Source organism: Vulpes lagopus, chromosome 19 (assembly GCF_018345385.1).
Source record: "Vulpes lagopus strain Blue_001 chromosome 19, ASM1834538v1, whole genome shotgun sequence".
NCBI classification, from domain to species: domain Eukaryota; kingdom Metazoa; phylum Chordata; class Mammalia; order Carnivora; family Canidae; genus Vulpes; species Vulpes lagopus.
This window is the reverse complement of record NC_054842.1, coordinates 7079239-7102387: the sequence shown is the minus strand read 5'-3', so window position 1 is coordinate 7102387 and position 23149 is coordinate 7079239. Positions and strand designations below refer to the sequence as shown.

Below are 23149 nucleotides of genomic sequence, written 5' to 3'. Positions count from 1 at the left end.
CATTCCTGGGATGTGGATTATGTAGGAAAAGCTAGCACAAAATAATTTATTCTCTTTTTTATGTATAGAGTGAAAAAAATTGTATTAGGTAACAGAAAAATAAATATATATTTAATTTATTAAATATAAAACAAAAAAGGATGGCATTGTATGTAATAATTACCATCCAAAAAAGAATAGAATAGAAAATGACATCTCACAAGAACACCATTTGACAATAAAACTTAAGATCTGATTTAGTGGTCATGAACTCCTTTAGTGCTTGTTTGTCTGGGAAAGCAATTTATTCTTTTAATAGGAAATAGAGCCCTGGCTCTCTTTTATCTATTCAGGAAAGTTTATTGAGCTCCTACCCTGCTTGGCATTGTGTGAGGGCTGGGTGACTGAGGCACATAATTCATTGTTTTTGTCCTCAGGGAATGGTTCCCATGGCACTTCTTTTTCTGTTGTTGGGTCCAGTAGAAGGATCTGGCATGATAGTTGAATGAGTCCCTCATTCTGATTGACCCCCTGGTTTGGTGCTGCTGGTCTGGGCCAGCAGCCTTTATAATTGGCAGGCTGAAGCATGACAGAGGGAGGTGTTCCTGGGAACAGTTTTGATATTTTTGCTAAGAAACCCATTGGGACAATGATTACATCAACCCCTCTCCTGCCTCCTCTCTTGGGATGGAGGGAAGACTGTATGTTTCTGTGTATAGAATCAGAAAAAAATCCAAATAATATGTACTAGATTTTAGAAACTTTATAAAACACCTAAATGTTAAAAAAAAAAACCCTACAAACTAAGCCACTCACTGCTAACATTTTGTTTTATTTCCTTTTGATCTTTTTTTCTTTCTTTTTAAAAAAGATTTTATTTATTTATTTGACAGAGCACTCACAAGCAGGGGGAACAGCAGAGGGAGAGGGAGAAGCAGGCTCCCACTAAGAAGGGAGCCTGATGTGGGGCTCCATCTCAGTACCCCGGGATCATGACCTGAGCTGAAGCCAGACACTTAACCACCTGAGTCACCCAGGCACCCTTATCTTTTTTCTTTATATACATTAAATGCATTTATCACTGCATTTATTTATTGATTATGTAGTGAATATATGCTATGTTTAGTGAACATTTTCCCTTGTGGTTTGTTCTTTTTAAAATTGAGATTCAAAAAAAAATAAAATAAAATAAAATTGAGATTCACGAAGCATAACATTCACCCATTTAAAATATGCAGTTCAGTGGTTTTAATATATTCACAAGGTTGTGTAACCATTACCACTCTCTAATTCCAGAATATTTTCATCATCCCGAAAAGAAACCCCATAGCATTAGCAATTGCTCTTCATCTCACCCTCTCCTCCCGCCCCCCTCACACTGCCCTGCTGGGAACCACTGATCTACTTTCTGTCTCTGGATTTGCCTGTTGTGGACATTTCCTATAATAGGAATCATACAGTATGTGGTCTTTTGTGTTTGGCTAAGTGATTAGCATAATGTTTTCAAAGTTCCTCCATGTTGTAGGATGTGTCAGAGTTTCATTCCTTTTTATGGTGGAGCCATCTTTTATTCTTTGGGTAGGCTTATTTAAAAATTATTTATCTAGTTTCCCTAGAAGGGCATTTCAACAGATTCCTGTTTATCACTGCAATGAACACTTCTGTACCCTTTTCTGATTCTCCCATTAATGTAGATCTCTGGTCTTTGCTAGCTCTTGAGGAGGAGGGAGTCCCAGTATCAGCTGATTTGCTCTGATTTAGCAGTTTCCACTCTTGCTCCCAATTGTATCCATCTAATAATATTACTACTGGGTAGTAAAATTTCTCATTATTTGGGAGTAGCAATGGGGACCTGTATGCCCATTTCATGGTGTTCTACCAAGAACATAGTATTCTATCTGGTGTCAGGTAAAGGGCACATGGCCGCTATGAGCCATGGAGAGACCCTGGATGATCTGTGTCAACTCAGCTTCAAATCCTGTCACTTGGAAGTGTATACTAACTTCTTGGACCTTGGAGTCTATGCTTGCAAAGGTGGGGATTGTCTGGTCTACCTCACTAGGAAGTCCTGAGGATTAAATGGGATAATTTTATGAAGGTGCCTGTCATCTGGTAGTGTTCAGTTGGGGTGACTGGCAATGTTCCTCAGAGCTTAGATAAGAAATGGGACCCAGGGAGAAAGCTCTTTACAAAACGCTCTCTCCAGCTCTACGATTTTTCTTAGTTATAGTCCTCTCTTGGTTGGGCATAAACTTGGTGGGAAGGTGTTGGAGGCTTTGGCCTCCAGCTAACAGCTGACATGGCTGTTACCATGACAACATCTCTAGGGCTCCAGACTCCAATGAGAGGGTCTGAATAATTTTTATTTCCTTGCCATCTATAGTAGCCCCTTATATTAGCATTCTAACAGCTTTAATTGGATAAATTGTATTTCTGCCTTGAGTTTTCTTTATGAGGTAATTTTCTCTGATAATGAGTGCAGGTCAGGAACGAGATCCCGCAAAAACCTTCTTTTTATTTTTTTTATTTTTTATTTTTTTATTGGAGTTTGATTTGCCAACATATAGCATAACACCCTATCAAGTACCCCCCTCGGTGCCCATCACCCAGTCACCCCAACCCCCCGCCCACCTCCCTTTCTACCACCCCTTGTTCGTTTCCCAGAGTTAGGTATTTCTCATGTTCTGTGACCCTCACTGATATTTCCCACTCATTTTCTCTCCTTTCCCCTTTATTCCCTTTCACTATTTTTTATATTCCCCAAATGAATGAGACCATATAATGTTTGTCATTCTTAACAACGCATCTCTGCCTTGATCCTCTGTACCCAGAGTAATACCTTGCAGGGCCAAAGTGATAATCTAATGGGAGCTGGAAATTGGCTTGCAATTATCCATACTGTCAGGGCCCATACCTCTTCTCAGGGAAATAAAACCAAAGCCAAACAAACAAAGCACAAAAACACATACGCACAAAAAACCCCCAGACATGTTGTTGTGTTACTCAGCATCTGACATGTGTTTTCTGTTTTATCTCAGGAATCCTCAATCTGGCATCTGGGGTAGTGGACTTACTTCAGTTCTATTTCCCGGAATCTTTTGATCGCCTTCCCAGGGATTCTGGCCTCTTCGATGGTCCCAAACCAACTGTCCTGGAGTCTTGTAGCGTGAGCGACTTGGCAATTTTGCTCCGAGGGAACAAAAGGAAAACTCAGCCTATTGAATTTGGAGCCCACCAGGTGAGCTTCTTGGGATTGCATGTTGTGAAATAAAAGGCAGTTTGCAGTTGAAAAAAAGTTTAGGGGGCTGAATTATTCCACTGGATAGAGTTCAATAGCCCCTCTGCCAGAATGGGTAAATTTCAGATCGGGGTGAATGAAGAGTTGTTAATATTTCACCTTAAGTGGTTGACCAAGCCCAGGCCACCCACTTTGTTTTAAAGACGTTTCCTGCCTCCCACAGAAATTGACTGAGCTTTACCAGATTTATCTTTGTAGAATTTGATGTTTTCTCTTCCCTACCTCCTCCTCCTTCTCCCCCGCCCCCCCCCCCCCCCAGGTAATCCTTGTAGCTAATGAAATGGCAAAGGAGAAAATTCCAGAAGAGCTGGGGTTGGCACTTGTGCTGACCGTTTATGAAGCAAAAGGCTTAGAATTTGATGATGTCCTCCTCTACAACTTTTTTACGGATTCTGAGGTATGTTATGCTGAATTCTTTTCATGCTGTGCACGCATATATATGAGCTACACTTCCACTCTGGGCAAGAGAACGTGGAGCTGAGTAGAAGTGAGTTTGTCACAGGTACCTGTTTCCATTCTGGAGCACCATCCATTTGGTGGGAGCTTCGTGTGCTTGGATGTGGGTTCTGCCAACGGCTGTGGGTGGTTTCACAGTGTGACATGGACTGATTCTCCCATGCCCTGCCCTGCTCTTTTGTGTTCAGCTTCTTCTGAACGCTTGGTACCTGAGTGCCAGCTTCCAGTTTTCACTAGCTCTGTTATCCTTGACTCCCAAGGATGCTCCAGTTGGAGTGACCTCTAAGGAGAGCCTTACAAATGGAGGCAAGGTTAGCAGTGTCCACCCTATGAGGACAGAGCTGGGCAAGTTCAGTTCATAGAAAGAGAAACTCCAGGAAGACAAATGAGGCTTGGTTTCTGGCCACTGGATCAGGTAATGTGGGGGATGAGGACATCTGCCCTGCCTGGGAGCTCTCTTCTGGCATGGCTTCACCACTGCTTGCAGCCCATGCAGACAATGGCAATGAAAGAGTCCCTAGACGGACCCCCCAGTGACCTCTGTGCCAGCCCACCACTTTGACTTGGCTCCTGAGTCCTTGGATGGTCTTTCTTCCCTGGCTTAGTACATTATGGGTAGAGTCTCCAACTCGAGCCACTGGTTTCTCTCCACCACTGTGGTGTGGTGGGGGCTCGGGCTGGCTGCTGACTGTGCTGTGGGGTCTCCTCTGGGCACTTAGCTGGCTGTGTCCTGGTCCCTGTTGCAGACTTCTGACTGCACATGGTGCATGCATGAAGGGGCTGTTTTGTACATTTAGGTTAGGAGCACTGTTAGCTTTGACACCTTAAAATCTGTCCCCAAACTGACTTTAAATAGAGTCCTTATTTTTTTCCTGGTCTTTAAAAAAATGTGGTATTGCCTTGATGATACCTACGACTACTATTGCTATGGGTACTTCATGATTTATAAAGTACTTTTTGAATGCTTTGTTTCCTTTCATCATCCTCCAGTAACCCACTGAGGTTGAATGTATTTTCATTACCCTCATTCTACAGATAAAGTTGAGGGTTGTGGAAATTAAGTAAATTGCCCATAGTCATGATGTAGGTGCCAGAGCCTGGAGACCAACTCAGATGCTTTGAGTTCTCCTCCTTTCCTTTTAAAGCCCTGCATGCAAATTGGCTTCCAGAACCTTCTTCGATGAATATATCATTGCCGTATCTTAAGTACATTCCTTTTCTATTGACTTTTGCTAATTAAATCAGATGCACTCTCATTAACCCTGAAACCATTTTTAATCTCTGAGAACTAACTCTTTTTTCTCATAATACATCCATTGGTTATGGTTGGACCGAGGCTGTGCTGAAAGAGGAAGGGGTAAGACTTCGTTGTTCCTGTCCTTTATTAACTGCCACTTGTATGCTTGTGCTAGTAAGAAGCCCAAGGAACTCTGGACTCATGGATCTGTAACTTGTGGTTGATTCTGTTTGTGTAAGAAAAAAATCCAGTTTTTCTGCCTCACCTCGATTCCGGAAATGGCGAAGGCTCAGATATCTTGACCCTGTGCTCCCAACCAATGGCTCAGTTTGTTACATGAAGTTAAAATAATCACAAATTGAATCTTTTGGTAACATCCACTTCATACCATGTGCACCATAAGACTTCTAAAAAGACTCCTGATGCTGTGTTTCTCAGTTCTTTAGGAATGTTATTATGCATTGCCTGGCACAAAGAACCCCCTCTGTGTATCATTGCCAAACTTAAGACCAAAAAACATCTCATTTCTAAATGAGAGGAAATACTTTAATCAAAGCAGAGGAAAGACAAGGATCACATAAGTCTTCAGTCACCTGTGGTCTGGCGCCTCATGTGGGGTTTCCTTTGGGGTGACTGGCTGTAGGCTGCTGCATAGTAATTGTATTTGACACAGGGGATAGTGGAGAGCTCCTCTCTCCATCCCTGGCCTCTTCTTCACTCCTGGCTTATGTTTCTGGCAGACTCTCTCTCTCTGTGCATGCATGTAGGGGCAGTTCTTGTTGCCCTGGCATGTGATTCTTCTCTCTAGAGCAATTTTTTCTCCATCAACCACTGCATAGTTGCCAGGTCCATCACCTGAGATGGGGAAGGGACCAAGGAATGGTTACACCAAGTCCTTATTTTCTAGGATTTGGCCTCATTTGGGGGAGCAGCAGTCATTCTCCTAGTCACCCCCAAACTCTCCTCCTATGGGGACTTGGGTGCTTGCCATTTACACTCAGCCACAGTGGGCAGTCCTTTCCTTCTTTTTAATGTGTGAATGGGACAGGAGGGACTTTGAAAACCACAGCTTTTATGGGTTAATCACAGAACAGGCCCCACCAAGGTGATCTTCACAATGATCAGTCCCCATAGAAGCAGCTGGAAGACTTAAATGCTGCTTCTTTTATTGTCAGAGGTGCTGTAGGCCTGTATTCTTGCCACAGATACACGGACTCACTCCTCAAAGGCTCTGTCTTGAAAGTAAAGTGTGTTTTATTCCTGGAAACAGGGTAGTCCTGTGCCATACGAGTGGCTTTTGCTACTCATTCAGCAGTTGTAGAATACATTGGGCTTCACTAGCCCTTCCAAGATCAGCTGATCTGCGCCTCATGCTGTCATGTCAAAATGCTTGTGTCTTTTGCCTGCCTTCCTTGGCCAATGATTCAGTGGTGTGAATGCCCCTGTAAAGAGGATAGTCATAAATATGTCCTGAAGGCTTTTTTTTTTTTTAAACTCCCAACTACATAAATGATTACATGATTCACATCTCTTTTTCAGAATACGGTGATTAATTCCATAATTCCTAACCACATAAAGAGTGGTTAGGAGCATAACCACTCTTATTTAATAGACTGTGTTAATTTTTTTAATATCGAAATGATTTTAATGCAATAATAATTTCATTAATATTAAGTAAATTAAACAGTGTTTAAAACATTTAACTTGATACTTATATAGTTTAAGTTATGGGGTGACCTAAAGGAGATCATGAGCTGTATGTACTCCATGTTTTCATTACTCTTGAGAAGATACATAGGTGACAAGTAGCACCATTTTATACATAGAAAAGTAAAGGCTGAGGGGAGTTAACTAGCTACTTACTCTCACAAGATACAGTGAAGTATGAAATCTGAAATTTCATAGGAATTCTTCCCTTTAAATATTGCATGTATTCTGGGTACTTTAGCTTTACCAGAGTCTCCTAACCATGGTTCCAAGGACCGCATCCATCCTACTTGTGTATGGCCTGTGGGGTAACAATGATTTTTACATTTTTAAATGGTTAAAAAAATCAAAGGAAAATAATGTTACATGACACATAAAAATTATATTAAGTTCAATTTTAGTGTTGAAAAATATTTTATTGGGACATACATACTCATTCATCTGTATAATTGACAATGGCTGCTTTTGCATCATAACAGAGTTGAGTAGTAGCGAGAGACCACATGGCCCACAAAACCTAAAATATTTATCATCTGACCCTTTAAAGAAAAAATTTACCAACTTCTGGTCTACACAGTCACTATGGTTTTGTGGCTTCGGTTTGGATAAAGGGACAAATGGCTAAAATATCAACTAGTTGTCAAGCATTGTATTAGACACTTGACATTGATTATTGCCTTTTATTTCCCAATAAACTTGGGTAGTTCTAGTAGTCCCATTTTATAGAGCAGGAAAAGATGTGGAGGAAACAATTTGTCTGAGGTCATGTAGCTAGTCAGTGAAAGAACTGAGATATAAATGTTTTCTGTCTAAGCTCAGTCTCCTGTGCACAATATACTCCATAGCTCCTGAATTGGTTCCATCCTTGGTCGAATGATTTAGTTAGAAAATTTTGTCATATATATTTTAACAGCTGACACTAAGTGGTGTCTCTCACACATTATGAGTGGGGTGAAGGACACTGGGTTCCTGCCTCCATACTGCTTGCTGAAATTCTTTAAACAAGAAATTTCCTGAGTGCTTAGCCTTCCTCCGGAAGTGGGTATGTGTGCCTGGCTTCTCAGCCATCTTGGCCAAGTGTCTGGGGGAGTTTTCATGGTAGCTTCCCCTTTCCCTGCCTGTGCAACCTGAGGTTCCCCCAACTGAGGCCATAGGACGTCCTCCTCCTTATAGCTGGGGCTGAGGGCCCCATGCCCAGAAAAGGGATCTTAATTCACCTTTAGGCTGTGTGTATGGTTCAAGAACATATTCTATTGGTCTTTAATTTGTCATTGTCGTTCAGGCTTACAAGGAATGGAAGATCATTTCTTCATTTACGCCTTCATCATCTGACTCCAGAAAGGAAAACTGGCCACTGATTGAAGTGCCCCTGGAGAAATCTAGCTCCTCCCAGGGTCGGTCTCTCATGATGAATCCAGAAATGTATAAGGTGATTTTCTGCCATTTGTCTATATGCTGCTTTGACAGGGAGCCAGTAAACAACGTTTGGGTGAGAGGATGAGGTTAAAAATAGAGCCCAGTACTTGACTGGTTTTCTTGCACATCAGCACTGAGGAGTGGAGGATGGGAGTGGGCATGGCAGGGATCTTAGTGTTGGCAAACTCTCTTTTTAAAATTTTTGTTGTTGTTGTTGGAGTTCATTTTGCCAACATATAGCATAACACCCAGTGTTCATCCCGCCAAGTGCCCCCCTCAGTGCCTGTCACCCAGTCACCCCAATCCCCTGCCCACCTCCCTTTCCACTACCCCTTGTTCGTTTTCCAGAGTTGGGTGCCTCTCATGTTTTGTCACCCTCACTGATATTTTCACTCATTTTCTCTCCTTTCCCTTTATTCCCTTTCACTAATTTTTATATTCCACAAATGAATGAGATCATATAATGTTTGTCCTTCTCCAATTGATTTGTTTCACTCAGCATAATACCCTCCAGTTCCATCCATGTCAAAGCAAATGGTGGGTATTTGTCGTTTCTAATGGCTGAGTAATATTCCATTGTATACATAGACCACATCTTCTTTATCCATTCATCTTTCAATGGACACCGAGGCTCCTTCCACAGTTTGGCTACTGTGGACATTGCTGCTAGAAATATCGGGGTGCAGGTGTCCCGGCGTTTCACTGCATCTGTATCTTTGGGGTAAATCCCCAGCAGTGCAATTACTGGGTCATAGGGCAGATCTATTTTTAACTCTTTGAGGAACCTCCACACAGTTTTCCAGAGTGGCTGCACCAGTTCACATTCCCACCAATAGTGCAAGACGGTTCCCCTTTCTCCATATCCTCTACAACATTTGTTGTTTCCTGTCTTGTTCATTTTCACCATTCTCACTGGTGTGAGGTGGTATCTCATTGTGGTTTTGATTTGTATTTCCCTGATGGCCAGTGATACGGAGCATTTTCTCATGTGCTTGTTGGCCATGTCTATGTCTTCTCTGTGAAATTCCTGTTCATGTCTTTTGCCCATTTCATGATTGGATTGTTTGTGTCTTTGCTGTTCAGTTTAATCAGTTTGCAAACTCTCTTTTCTCAGCAAAGAGTGAGGCTTGATGGTCGGGGCGCTGTCTGAAAGTGAAAGGGGGCTATACCTTCTAATCACCTCTGGGACTCAGTCTGTTCAGAAATTTTGAAGTTGCTGACAGAGAACTCAGATGTGAAGTCTAGGACAATAGTTAATGGAGACTTTTATACCAGCCTTAACTGTTGTTGGGGCTAAAAAATTTTTTTCTCTACCATTTAAGATTCATCTAGCCAGTCTAAAAATTAAATTGACATGAGATGAATTAACAGAAAAAAACCACTAATAATGTATGTACAGGGAATCGAAATAAATATGAGATTCCAAAAATAGGCAAAATGAGATGTATATGTCATCCTGAATCAGGAAAAAGGGGGTAGGTCTCTAGGACTTCAAAGGGAAAGAAAGTGATTCACAAGAAGATGAAAAAGATGCATGTTTGGTCAGAAAATGTTTGCTGGGCCATCTAGAAACAATGAGACATAGAAAGGAATTCACATAAGCAGACTTTGCTATAATGCTCCCTGTTTGCCACCCATAGTTCATATAATACTATAGTTATCTATAGTGATTGTTCTGTTCCTGGAACAGGTTGTCTAAATTCTTTTAGGCAGTCTGGGTGAAAGCCAAAGTTTCTTCCCAAACCTTTTGTTTCTTAAAAATAATTTGCCTAGGGCAGCCACATTGGCGCAGCGGTTTGGCGCTGGCTGCAGTCCAGGGCGTGATCCTGGAGACCCAGGATGGAGTCCTGCGTAGGGCTCCCTGCATGGTGCCTGCTTCTCCCTCTGCCTCTCTCTCTAGCTGTGTCTCTATGAATGAATAAAATCTTTAAAAAAAATAATTTGCCTAAAATAATCCACATGCCAACTGTCCACATTTGGGGGTGGCAAATTTTGCTCCCCTATACTGTTAAGGGAGCCAACCTGCAGCTACCTCACTGAGGAGGAGGCCAAAGCTGAGCAGTGCTGCAGACTTCTTGACTGAGGGAGGTTGATGGGGATCTCGAGAGTGAGGGCAACATCCCAGAAAATTGAATCAGTAAAACTAAAAACTTGAGGGAGAAACTACCGCTCTAGTTTAATGTCTCCTACAAAGTGCAAAACAAACAGAATAGCAATTATCAGGTTATTTTTGTAAATGCCTAGAAGGCTCTGCAGAAATAAAAATTCAATCACTGCCAAACTGTGCAAACCTTTAGGTAGCCATGAATCCACTGTTGTTTTGAAATGTGCATTATTTAATCAAGTAGGCCCTCCCCATGTTCAAGTCATAACCTGCTTATATCTGCAGTCCTCAATCATGGCATAAGTCATGAGTAATTTTGTAGTAATGATAATGGTCTTAGAAGTGTATGACTGGCTTAATTTTTAAAAATAAGTTACAGTAATTGTCTAAGATGTAACCACTGGGATAAATTGAGTGAAAGGTACATGGGACCTCTTTATGCTATCTTTATAACTTCCTATGAACCTATAATTATTTCAAAATATAAAATTACAGTAGACCGGGCAGTCCTATGCTAATGCTGTGCTTCCTTACTAGAGCTTCACTTATCTGTGCTGTGGCCACTGTGAGCCCCTCCTGTCCTGCTCACGCTTGTGCTGTACTTAAATTTGCTTTTTGTATTTTACCAAAATGAGTAAGCCCATGAAGTGTATCACATTGAAGCTATAGACAAGCAACTCTCCACCTTTGTTCTCAATTTAGCTCCTCAATGGAGAGCTGAAGCAGCTATACACTGCCATCACACGGGCCCGGGTTAACCTCTGGATCTTTGATGAAAACCCAGAGAAGCGGGCTCCTGCTTTCAAATATTTCATGAGAAGAGATTTTGTCCAAGTTGTGAAGACAGATGAAAATAAAGGTAAGGTCTCATTAAAATATTCTGGTTGTTGGATACAAAAGGTGTTACTCTAACTTCTTCTTATGGTCAGCTATAAAGGATATATAGGTTTTTTTTTTTTTTAAGATTTTATTCTTTTATTCATGAGAGACTCACAGAGAGAGGCAGAGACACAGGCAGAGGGAGAATCAGGCTCCCAGCGGGGATCCCGATGTGGGACTTGATCCCAGGACCTCAGGATCATGCCCTGAGCCAAAGGCAGATGCTCAATCACTGAGCCACCCCGGTACCCCAAAGGATATAGGTTTTTGAAAATGCTTTCTTTCTACATTCTTCTGAGAAATGAGAGTTTGTATTTACTGCTAAGGTGTGCGGGGTGTGTGTGGTTGTAATGCAGTGGGAGGAGGTTAACTCCTTCAGGGAAGATCTTTAAAAGTGAGGATTATGGCAGGTGCCTGGCTGACTCAGTGAGTAGTGCATTTGACTCTTGATCTCAGGGTCATGAGTTCAAGCCCCAGGTTGTGCATGAAGCCTGCTTAAAAAGAAAGTGAGGGTCATGGGCGAGGGTGAGAGGAAATAGGCTTTGTTGGGGGAACACCAATTGCTATGGTCTTTGGACAACTGACTGGCAATATCTATCAAAATAAAGAATGTACTGGTTTAAAAGTGACCCAACAATTCCTGTTCCAGGAACCTATCCTAGAGATATTCTTGTATAAAATCTCAAAGATACATGCACAAAGTGTTCCTCATAGTCCTGTTTGTAATTATAAGAAACTAAGATGACCTAAGTGTCTGCCAGTGAGCAACTGTTCATAGGGGCTGCTCTCATCCTAGGACTGAGCCAAACCAATATTGTGTGTTTGGATCACTTGCAGAGACTAGCTAATTAAAAAAAAGGAGTGAAGATCTCCTGATAGGATAACTAGCAGAGAAGTAATCAGCCCTTCATAAAGGAGAAAATTGTTGTCTTTCTTGTGGGTTAGCTAGCTGTTGAGTTGGTCTCTCCAGGCCACAGTTAATTTCTCTAAGGAAGGGGGAAAGTGCAGGGCTTGGCCACTGTGCAGAGGTCTGCTGATTTCCTGAGCATTTTCTGGCCAGTTTTATGGGGGCTATTTCTGGTTGCAGCCAGTGGCCCATTTGGGGACCAGGGTTAGCTGTTCTGTTCCTGGGCTGTTACATGTAATGGGGGAAAGTTGAAGTCTTGGAGTTAAAAAACAAACAAACAAAAACCTAGCTTCTCATGAGAACATTAGAGCTTTCTACCTGTGTAGCCATGTGACTTTGTCCAGGCTTGCTTTCTCATCCTGGGCCTTCATTTCTTCAACGAAAACGGAGCAAGGGGGCTGGCCTGCCAGGGTCATTCTTAATCTTTCTGCAGCCTGTACTCTTTATTCTCAAAAGAGATTCTGGCGCCTGTTGCAAGAGGTCATCAAGACAGTCAATTTTCTTTCACTTAAAAATTCAGAATGAAACGAGATCACTATTTTCTGTCTTGGTAGCATTAAGAGTACAAGAAAAAGGACAGTCTTAAGTGTGTTGTAAGTTGCACATGGTAAAGTCTGGGAGAACATCTGTTCCCACCATCCAGGGGAGCTTGTGAGGAGCGTGGTGACGTGTAACTGGGGTGTTTTTATCATCGTGCCAGCCCTGTGCAGAGATACCAGGGGGCTCTGCTACAAGGGTAATGTGTCACCAGAGCACTGATAGTACATGGAGTCAGGACAAGATGCTGCAAAGCAGTGCTGCGGGGCATGGGAGAGGGCTGGCAAGAAGGATTTTGGACCTTCTAAATGAAGCTGGCAGGTCCGCCTTGCTGCCCCCCATGCATATCCCTTGGCCCGGGGTATCCTGGACCCGTTCGGCCCAGGTTTGGCTCTCAGCCCTGTGCTGGTGTTCAGTCTTTCATGTGCTCCTTGCAGCTGTGGCTCAGAACCTGCAGAAAGGGTTGTCCACTGCCGGTGATGTTCGGGGGGCTGCAGGAGGGGTGGCTAATCTAGTCACCAGCAGGCGAGTGTGACAACAGAAGGGCCTGACGGCAGGTGGTTATGATGATCTATGCCCACCCATGAGGATATGTCACGTTGCTTACCCTGAGTGCAAACTGCACATTTGAAAGTACTGTAAAACTCTGTCACTTTGTTCCTTGCTAAAGGCCCTGGGTGGAAGTTTGCTAAGAGCTACATGGCTTTGGATTTTCAAGGACGAATTAGAATTTTCTGTTTTCTAATCCGTAGCCATAGGAGAGGTGGGTAGACTGAAGTTCAGAAACTGAGCAACATCCTTTATTACCCCTACTTCCTTTTTCCAAAACCCACAGCAACCTGGCTTGCTAAGCTAAAATCTATCTTAAAATAAATCCTCTAAAGACAATGCAAGTGTATTCATTTGCCTGGGCTGCCATAACAAAACCCCACAAGCCATACTATCTTACGGTACTGGAGGCAAGAAGTCCAAGATCAAGGTGTCAGCAGGTTTGTTTTTTTTCTGAGACCTCTCTCTTTGGCTTGTAGATGGTTCCATATGAGCCCCTGGTGTCTCTTTCTGTGTGTTAATCTCCTCTTCTTGTAAGGACCTAGAGTCACCCTAACGGCCTTGTTTTAACTTTATCACCTTTTTTAAAGGCCCTGCCTCCAAATATAGCCAAACATATATTCTGAGGCACTGAGGTTTAGGGTTTCAACTTATGCAATTTTGGGGTATGGGAAGGGGGCCAACTTCAGAACATAATGACAAGTTTAAGAGAACGAATGCCAGAGAAACAAACCCACTTCTCTTTTCTCATTTTAGACTTTGATGACAGCATGTTTGTTAAGACTTCAACGCCTGAGGAGTGGATCGCTCAAGGAGAATATTACGCCAAACACCAGTGCTGGAAGGTAAGGGGCTGGACCTGGAGTGGGGGGCAAGGGTGAGGGGGTGGTGCAGGGAAGGTCTTTGTGATTAGTGACCTCATCAGGCCTCACAGGCAGGTTTCTCACCATCATGCTCATCATGCTCATCACCAGGATAAGGCCAAGGTTTGGGTGCTTATGCTGCTGCTTCTGAAACATCAGGCCACCCTTTGATGAGGAGAGCTCCCTGTCCGGCTCCTTCTCCAGTGCAAGCATGACAACTCTTTGCAGGGACCAGGTGCCATCATGTACTGAGAGGAAAACAGAGGGTCCTGGCCTCTGCTGCACAAACAAAGCTTGATGCTCTTTTCTTTCCCTCCTGTGCTCTGTGTTTAAAAATTTGTGCCATCATCGCACTGCATTTTGAAATAGTACCAGATTGGTCATTTGTTTTTCAAACTGATCTGACATAGACTTGACTCCCAATCTGAGTCTTTATCACTTGAGTGAGTTGACCCATTCTGGGCCACAAGTCATCCTAGTGAGCTTGAGCAGCCTTCTTCAGCTCACTAGGATGAGCAGTCAGTTCTAAGGGGTGATAAAACAGAATGCACCCTGCTGCGTGTTTGGGTGTGTCTGGAAAGTGTTTCCATAAATATGTAGTATTTAGTTGCTGGAACTCGACAGAACTCTGAAGCTTTATTCACTGCCCATCCTTGTCGTAACTTGGCTGCTAATATAAAACCAAGATTCTTTTTAGGGAAGGAGCAGGGAGGGAAGAGTGGAATAATATCCAGCAGGTATGGATATGAAATTGGAAAACTAGCTAGTCTTTCCCTTTATTCCCTTCAGAACACTGTTGGTGTCAACCCATACATGTTGCCCATGGAGTTCCAAGTCTTTATCCTTTTAAAAAGACCCTTTGAATGTTTGAATCTGAAGTCTTTTTATGGGAGTTGGTGCAGATGAGAATGTTATAAAAAGGCTTCTCCTCACCTGATTTTGAATCCACTAGAGGACTTAAGGACTCAGGTGGTTTCCTGAGTTTTTGGCTGCATGTCAGTGACTGTTCCAGAATCACCATACAAATGGCATTCACTTGAGATTCACTCATTCAACAAATTCCTGTTGAACTTTGGGCCAAACATTGTGTTTAGGTTGCAGGGATATGATGGTGAGCGGTTCAGGCACTCAGAGGAGTGCACAGTTCCAGCTGTTGGCAGGTATCCCAGATGAGAAACCAGCTGCCCCTAGAACCACCTGTCCTGGACAGGGAGGCCAGAGAAGGCTGTTTTAAGTAGGAGCCTTGAGCTGAGGGCCTATGGGATAAATGAAGTTAACTGGGCAGAGAAGGTATGGAAGAGCATTTCAATCAGAAGGAGCACCATGTGCAAAGGGCCAATGGTGGGAAGGAGTATGGCACAAGTCATGGGAATGGAAGGAGGCCTATGAGGCTGGGGAGGCTGGAGCAAAGAGCCTGAGGGAACAAGATGTCATCTTGTCTACATAATCCTTCCCTCAGCCACACTGAGACCTAATCTTTACATGCTGGACCAGACGTGACTTTCTACCCTATGGCCTGTGCTTTGAGACACGGTGTCAACATGCCTGTTTTGGAAAAGCAGCTTTCTGCTGGCAGGAATAGGGGTCCAGGCAACTCTCCTGTGATGCTCATCTGCCTACCTTATACTTGCTCAACACAGACCTGCATGACCCACAGATCTAGCCAGTTATCTTATGGAATGTGATGACACCATCTCCATCCCCATCTCTACCCCCATTTCTGTGCTGTAGCTGTTCTACCAACACTGTTGGCCATTATAGTTACCGACTAGAGAAAACCTATGTAGGGCCCAGAAGAGCCGCTGGGTGACTTTGGGTCCATCGCTCTGTGTCTTTGCTACTGTATGCTATGAGAAGGATGAAACTTCTCACACGTGGCTGTTGGAAGATTCAGTGAAGGTGTTAATTCTGGTGGTTTGTAAAAACACATCCTGCATCCCTTTTCTGTGAATTCTGTGGATTCAGGGCACTTCCACAAGGAAGTGGAGTAGGAAGTGTTCACTGGTCATATTACTGGCCTTTATCCTATGAGGCCATTTTTTTTTTAAAGCTCATCAGCCCATTCCTGCTCCTCCCCCTCAGGCTGGGCTGGGGTGAGACTCACTGCCTTGTCAGTGCAAATGTGGCATGTGTGCTTTAACCCTTGTTCTGTGTGTCACCTCCAGCCCCTTGCTGAGAATCAAAAATTTTTGCCTGTTTTAGGTTGCAGCCAAGTGTTACCAAAAAGGAGGTGCTTTTGAGAAGGAGAAGCTGGCGCTGGCCCACAACACCGCCCTGAACATGAAATCCAAGAAAGTCAGCCCCAAGTAAGAGTCGCAGGGGTCATCTCTGATGAGATCAGCTGGTGAGCTCTGTTGGAGTGAGGTCACCATGCTGTGGGTACTCTGTTTTCTCTCCCTCCTCCAGGGAGAAGCAGATGGAGTACTTAGAACTGGCCAGAACCTATCTGGAGTGCAAGGAGCCAAAGCTGTCCCTCAAGTGCCTGAGCTATGCCAAGGAGTTCCAGCTGTCTGCCCAGCTGTGTGAGAAGCTGGGGAAGGTATGGGCCCAGCCCACGCTGCTACTGGGAGCACTGGGCTGCTCTGGAGCAGACTCCCTCAACCCCTGCTTGCATCAGGGAGGGGCTCTGGGCCTCCAGAGAGGGACAAGTCGGCCCCAAGGACCATAGGGCAGCTGTTCTTTCTCCACTTGCCCAAGTGTTTATGTGGCTCCAAAGATGTGTGTATGTGTGCATGCCTATCTGTGTACATGTTTGCAACCTGATATTAATCATGGGAGGCCAGGTGTTCAAATCCAAGGGAAGGTGGGCTTTGGAATATTCCTGCCTTCCTGTCCTCCGTGTTCAGTCTGGAGTCTGTCTGTGTGAATAACCTGGCACTGATATGGCAATTTTTCTGGGTTCTCAGCAATTGCTCTAGATCTGCACCAATCAGTCTAGCAGCCACAAGCCCCAGGTGGCTATTTAATGACAATGTAATAAAATTACAAAAACAGTTCCTCAGTCTCACTAGCCATATTTCAAGTGCTCATTGTTATAGAATATTTCCATCATTGCAGAAAGTGCTGTCAGACAGAGCCGCTGATCTAGAACTTAGCTACTCACAGAATGGCCAGCAGGCTGGTGGCGGGCCACAGATTTTTATTTGTCTGCCAAAGGATTAACACAGAAGGTGACAGTAACCAATGAGCGACTGTTACAGCAATTTGGCATTGCTAGAACATTCAAGCAGTGATGACTTTTTTTTTTTTTTTTTTTTTTTTTTTTTAGCAATTCCCTTGTCTTTTTTTCCCTTGAGATATAATTGGCATGTAAAATTTTATTAGAGGTATTTGGTATATGTATATATTGCAAGATGATCACTATAGTTAAGTTTTGTTAACATCCATCACTATGTAGAGTTATAAGAATTTTTTCTTGTGAGGAGATCTTTTAAGATTTATTCTCTTAGCAACTTTCAAATATACCACACAGTGTCAACTATAGTCATCACGCTGTACCTCACACAATTCACTTCCAGTGTATCTGTTGTGAGGGCCTGGAGGTGTAGAGCTAGGTAGCTTGAGAAGCTGTGCTTTAGAAAGCCCAGCTGGGGCTGCTGCATTCTCCCCAGAGGGGCTCTCTGGTTCTCCAGCAGGGATCTGGGGCTCCATGGCTCTCTGAATGTAGTAGCTCCTGGATCCTCAGAACACCGTGAGCAGGGATCCCTGGGTGGCGCAGCGGTTTGGCGCCTGCCTTTGGCCCAGGGCGTGATCCTGGAGACCTGGGATCGAATCCCAAGTCAGGCTCCCGGTGCATGGAACCTGCTTCTCCCTCTGCCTGTGTCTCTGCCTCTCTCTCTCTCTCTCTCTGTGACTATCATAAAAAAAAAAAAAAAAAAAAAACCACTGTGAGCATTGGGTAGTTGGGGGTGGCACCTACTGGGGACTTTGAACTGTGGCCCCAAGTCAGTGGGGCCCACCTGGTACTGTCTGCCCTGCCCTATGTTTATTAGGGGATGTGACTTGTTAGCATGTGGGAGATGGGAACGGGTTAGGGATTTCAGGGTGGGTGGGAGTTTGGGTCCTAAGACCCTAGGAATTAGGGTAGCTTCCATCTTTACTACATGTTATGGTTGTTAGCCCTTCAATCTCCCATGCTGCCACCTGGACCTTGAGTGGTGACAATTGCAGGGAACCAGCCTAAGCCTTTGCTCCCTCTTTTTGCCCACCAGTGCCAGCTATGACCAAGTCAGGGACCACCTCCTTACTTACTCACCTTGTCCACCTCCCCGACCTGGCAAGCTTTTCCTCAGAAAGTAGGAAGCAGGGGAACCAGAAGGCCAGAAGTACAGCCTGTGTTCCCTTCTTTGTGACTTCTGTGCCTTCAAAAATGGAGGCCACCCCGCTCCTGGTGACAAAGCATTCCCTGTTTCCTTCCCCTTCCCCAGGCTTGGCCACTGGGGGCAGCCTCTTCTGCTTTCTCTCCCCCGTACATTCTAGCAGCTCCAAGCCCCATCCAGGGAGGGGTCCAGTTCCTTTCTTTGCTCAGACTCCTCCCTGAAAGGGTGTTCAACCCTCAGCAGCCTCAGACCTCCTGAGGTCATCCCACAACACTAAACAGCACGATTCAAGTTGACCAATATGGCAGCAGCCTTTGTCAACATCTTATACCAAATTGCCTCCCTGTCCTCAGCCCCCAAATGTGTGCCACCCCTGCAAAGAAATGGTTGTGAGGAAGCGCTGGGGGCGTAAGACTTTTTTGTAGGGATTCCTCTGCCTTGCCTGCTTCTTGCCTCTTTGCTGAGAGCGACATTGGTCCTCTGGAAACCTTTCAAGGCCCTTGCTTTGGATGTGAGGGGGACCCCTCCCCTCAGGGAGCAGAGTGTACAGAGCATGGGGGCTGCCACTTAGAGCCAGCCCTCTGCTCTCTCTCCACTTGGACACACGCTTGGCACCTCATAGGGCATGCACTCTAGCTTGGAGATTTGCCTTCTGAGTAATCAGTATTGTTAAGAGAGGACAAGAGACGGGGTTATAGATGTTCTTTCTGGTTATGGGGTTGTATCCATGTGGCTGAGATGGGTCTAGATGCTCTCTGCTCTGAAAGGTCTCTGGACATTGAAAAACCTGATCCCTGAATTTTCTTTGTATTTTGCTACTTGGTGTAGATGATCTAGATGAAAAAAAAAAAAAAGCCAGCTGAGATTTATTAGAGGGCCTGGCCTATGTGTTTTGTCTTGTTTTCCTTTGATTTTGTTTTCTCTCTGGATCTCAGGTGCAGCAAGTAGAATTATGAAGTGAGATATTCAACAAATGGGTGGGCCCCTCCTGTGTGCCAGGCACTGTGGGTGCTCACAGCCAGCGACAACATAGGGGCCTCTGCCTGTCACAGAGTGTCCCTTCCTAATGGAGGAGAGGGATGACAGACAAGCCAGTGGCTTTGAGATGCCAGTGGTGATGAAGCTAGGTGATGGGTGAGGGTAAGGAAGTGTCAGATGCTGTTCTTTTGGGCAGAGGGCCAGCAGGGAGCTGCCTTTTTTTTTTTTTTTCAAAATTTAAATTCTAGTTAGTTGACATACAGTGCAATATTGGTTTCAGCAGTAGAGTTCAGTGGTTCACTATTTATGTATAACACTTAGTGTCCATCATAACAACTCCCCTCCTTAACCCCCATTCCCCATCTAGCCCATCCCCCATCCACATCCTTCCATCAACCCTCGATTTGTTCTCTGTAGTTACGAGTGCTGCCTTTTAAGCAGAGACTGTGAGAACTGCTGGAGGGCATCGAAGGCCAAGCATCCTTGCAGGCCAACAGCTCTGCAAGGTGGGAGTGTGTTGGGGAGCTCCAGGAGCAGCAAGGAAGCTGGTTGGGCCAGATGAGAGTGAGTGGGTACAAGTAAGTGGTAAAATGAATCAGAGAGAGTGGCAGGAGCAAATCATGGACCTCAAAGTCCATGGTAGGGACTGGATTTTATTCAGGTGTGACAGGGAGCCAGTGGAAGGTTATGACTGCAGGAGTGACATGGAGCTCATTATTTGGATGCTCTGGGGGAGGTCTGTGGGTAACAAAAGTAGAAGCAGACAGGCCAGTGGGGAACAGCAGCTGAGGCTTGATGATGTGGCTTACATTGCTGTGATGGCAGTGGAGGTGGTGGAAAGGAAATTTGGGAAAACGTTGGGAGAGCCAAGCATAACAGATTACTCTGGGGGGCTTGACGGAAGTGTGGTAGAAGAGGGAGATATAATCTTGTGTTTATGGCAAACCCACTTATGTTTATGGAAAGTCTTGTGGTTTTCCTTTGTTCATCCTCTTTCTCTTCATGACTGGTCTCCATTTCCATTCTGTCCTCCCTGGCAGCCACTCCAGTGCATTTAATGTGGAATCCCCATGTGCATGTATAATTGAAGAACAAATAGTAGTATTTTCTCTAACATACACATTTTAGGCTTATTTAAATAGCATATTGTTCTGTTTTTTACTTTTTCCATCCCCTGCTATAGTTTTAGGCCTGGCCAGGTTTTTGACCACTGATAGTAATCCAGAATGGGCATCCCCCCTGCATTTGACTTACCATTTCCCTATCAGAGAACATCCAGGTTGCCACCAACAACCAGCTGCCATACATAGCACTGTGGATTGCATGTCTCCTTACAGTCCTGGGGACTACTAGGAGTGGGCTTGCTGGTTCTAGGGTATGCATATACTTAATTTCACTAAGTGAAAGTGGAAGCCACTTTGTTTTCCGAACAGCTGTGCCAGTTCGTGCATTAGGGTTCCATGTACCCAACATTCAATTGGTTCTGATTTTATAAGTTTTGCAAACTTTATGGATATATGTTACTGTGGTTTTAATTCACATTTCTTTATTAGTGAAGTTGAGTATCTTAATAGATTTGTTAGTCATTCATGTTTTCCCCCAACCATGACCTGCCACTTTATATCCTTTACATAGTTTTCTGTTGGGTTTTCAGTAAAGTCTTTTTCCGTGGTTGCAGGAATCCATTTAATGTTCTAGACCTGTCCACTCTAATACAGTAGCCATTAGCTGCAGGTAGAAATTAAAGTTAAAACTGATGAAAATGAAATGAAATAAAAAATTCTGTTCCTCAGTTACGCTAATCTACATGTCGTGTGCTCACCATTCATATGTGGCTAGTGGCTACCAAATTGGCTAGCATAGATGTAGAATATTTCTGTATTCACAACAAGGTCTATTTGACAGTGCTGGTCTCAGTGTTAATGTTTGTCTTCTCTCCATTAACTTCATTTCACATGAGCTTTGTTCAACAGTTGTTATGTAATTGAATGCATCAGTTTTTCCTCTAAAGTTTGAGTGTTTTCGGTTTTGCTGAGGACTGTATCTCTGAGTCACAAAGATATTCTCATACATTTTCTTCCAACAGCTCTCACATTTAGATCTTTGGCCTATCTGAAGGTTAAATTTGTGTCAAGGTGTGAGGTTGGGATTTAACTTTGTTTTTCCCCATATAAAGAATTTGTTTTCCTAATATTATTTTTGTCTTAGTGTTTTTCACTGGATTCCAACAAATAGCAGACATTATTATTCATGGTGTTGGCTTATTTTTGAGATAAAAAGTTATGCTGTGAATACTCTAAGAGTATATTTTACTCTCTCCTAGATAAGAGATGCTGCCTATTTCTATAAGCGAAGCCAGTGCTACAAAGATGCTTTCAGATGCTTTGAGCAGATCCAGGAATTTGATCTAGCACTCAAAATGTACTGTCAAGAGGAGCTTTTTGAAGAAGCTGCTATTGCAGTGGAAAAGTAAGTGGTTTTATTCTCTCCCTTCCCCCATGCTGCTCCCTCCCTTCCATTGCTCCCTCTGGGCAGTCTGCCGTGGATGGTGTTATCCTGCTCTTTTGAAGTGGCTTGCCCATATCACACTCCTTTCACTTGAAGTGGTGGCATCGGTGCTGGATCAGGAGCTCCTTGAAGGCAAGAGCCAAGCCTAAAGGATTAACTGAGGAGCTGGATGGGAAGTGTGGGAGGAAAATGAGTAGAATATAATCTTCTGTTTACAGCAAACCCACCATTGGTTTTAGTTTGTTCATCCTCTTCCTCTTCATGGCCAGTCTCCATTCCCATTCTCTCCTTAGTGACCACCATTCCAGTGCATTTAGTAAATGCACTCTTAATATATGTATGTTTGATATACTTTACTCTCTTTATAAGCTTTGACACCATGTCATGAGAAGAAGGGGTAGAAGATGAAGGGTTTGTTACATGTGTACATGACACACATGGCAATCTTGTGCTAATGATGGTTCTGTCCTCTCCACCTTTACCTGCTGAGTTGACAGTTTTGCTGATTGGCTGGATAAAGGTAAGAGTGCTAGTGGGCCATCAGGATTTTGCTTTACCATGATCTACTGGCAGATCTTCAGTCATGCACTCATATATATGTGTGTGAAATATATGAACACATACTCTCATAAGTTTCGTACATGACCCACTGGAGACCTTCTTGAGCCTTTAGCCTACCTCATATTCTAGAGATGGAGATGGTAGGGTTGATGGTTGACAAGGAATATAGAAAGAGCATGTTGTTGATTACCCTAGGAGATCTTCCCAGTGGTATGGGACAGCTAGAATCACAGAATCTGCTATTCTGCATTTCTGTTGAGCAGGATTTTGAGACCACTCTCAGCTCCTGAAAGTAGGATATGGGTTGGTTCTACAATTTTTTTTTTTTGCTTTCTATCAAATTATACAAGTGACAAAATGAACATAACTGACCCAGATGTTCAAACTTCAGATTTTTATTTTTTTTAAACTTCAGATTTTTAAAGTCAGCTTTTATTAAAAGGCACACATAATTCCCACAAAATTAACATACTTGTGTAACCAGTACCTCAATAAAGGTACTCAGTACCTTGAAATTTATTTTTGGAAATGGAAAAGTAGGTGTTCAGTGCCATGGGTGGGAAAAGGAGCATATTCCCTTCTCTAGTTCTTGGGTACCATTATATATATGATATACACAATGGGTGTGTATTAGTCAGCTCAGACTGCTGTAAGGAAATGCCATAGATTGGGTGGCTTAAATGACAGAAATTCATTTTCTCCTAGTTTTGGAAACTAGAAGTTGCAAGATCAAGACTACTAAGAGCTCTTTCCCTGGCTTACAGATGGTTGCCTTCTCACTGTGTCTTCATGTGGCCTTTCCTTGGCACTTACACACGGAGAGAGAGAGAGTGCACAAGAGAGCTCATTCT

General features: G+C 43.7%; 1 protein-coding gene across 4 annotated transcripts in view; it reads left to right on the top strand.

Moving 5' to 3' along the window:
- The window catches only part of TRANK1 (tetratricopeptide repeat and ankyrin repeat containing 1), a 106158-nt gene that overhangs the window by 74277 nt on the left and 8732 nt on the right, over positions 1 to 23149 (top strand). For all 4 annotated transcript variants that reach the window (XM_041734431.1, XM_041734430.1, XM_041734429.1 and 1 more), the window contains 8 exons: positions 3018 to 3217; positions 3537 to 3674; positions 7960 to 8106; positions 10900 to 11056; positions 13826 to 13914; positions 16135 to 16238; positions 16339 to 16471; positions 21553 to 21698. In XM_041734431.1, the coding sequence (XP_041590365.1) occupies positions 3018 to 3217; positions 3537 to 3674; positions 7960 to 8106; positions 10900 to 11056; positions 13826 to 13914; positions 16135 to 16238; positions 16339 to 16471; positions 21553 to 21698 (1114 nt within the window). The remainder of the gene's footprint in view (positions 1 to 3017; positions 3218 to 3536; positions 3675 to 7959; positions 8107 to 10899; positions 11057 to 13825; positions 13915 to 16134; positions 16239 to 16338; positions 16472 to 21552; positions 21699 to 23149) is intronic.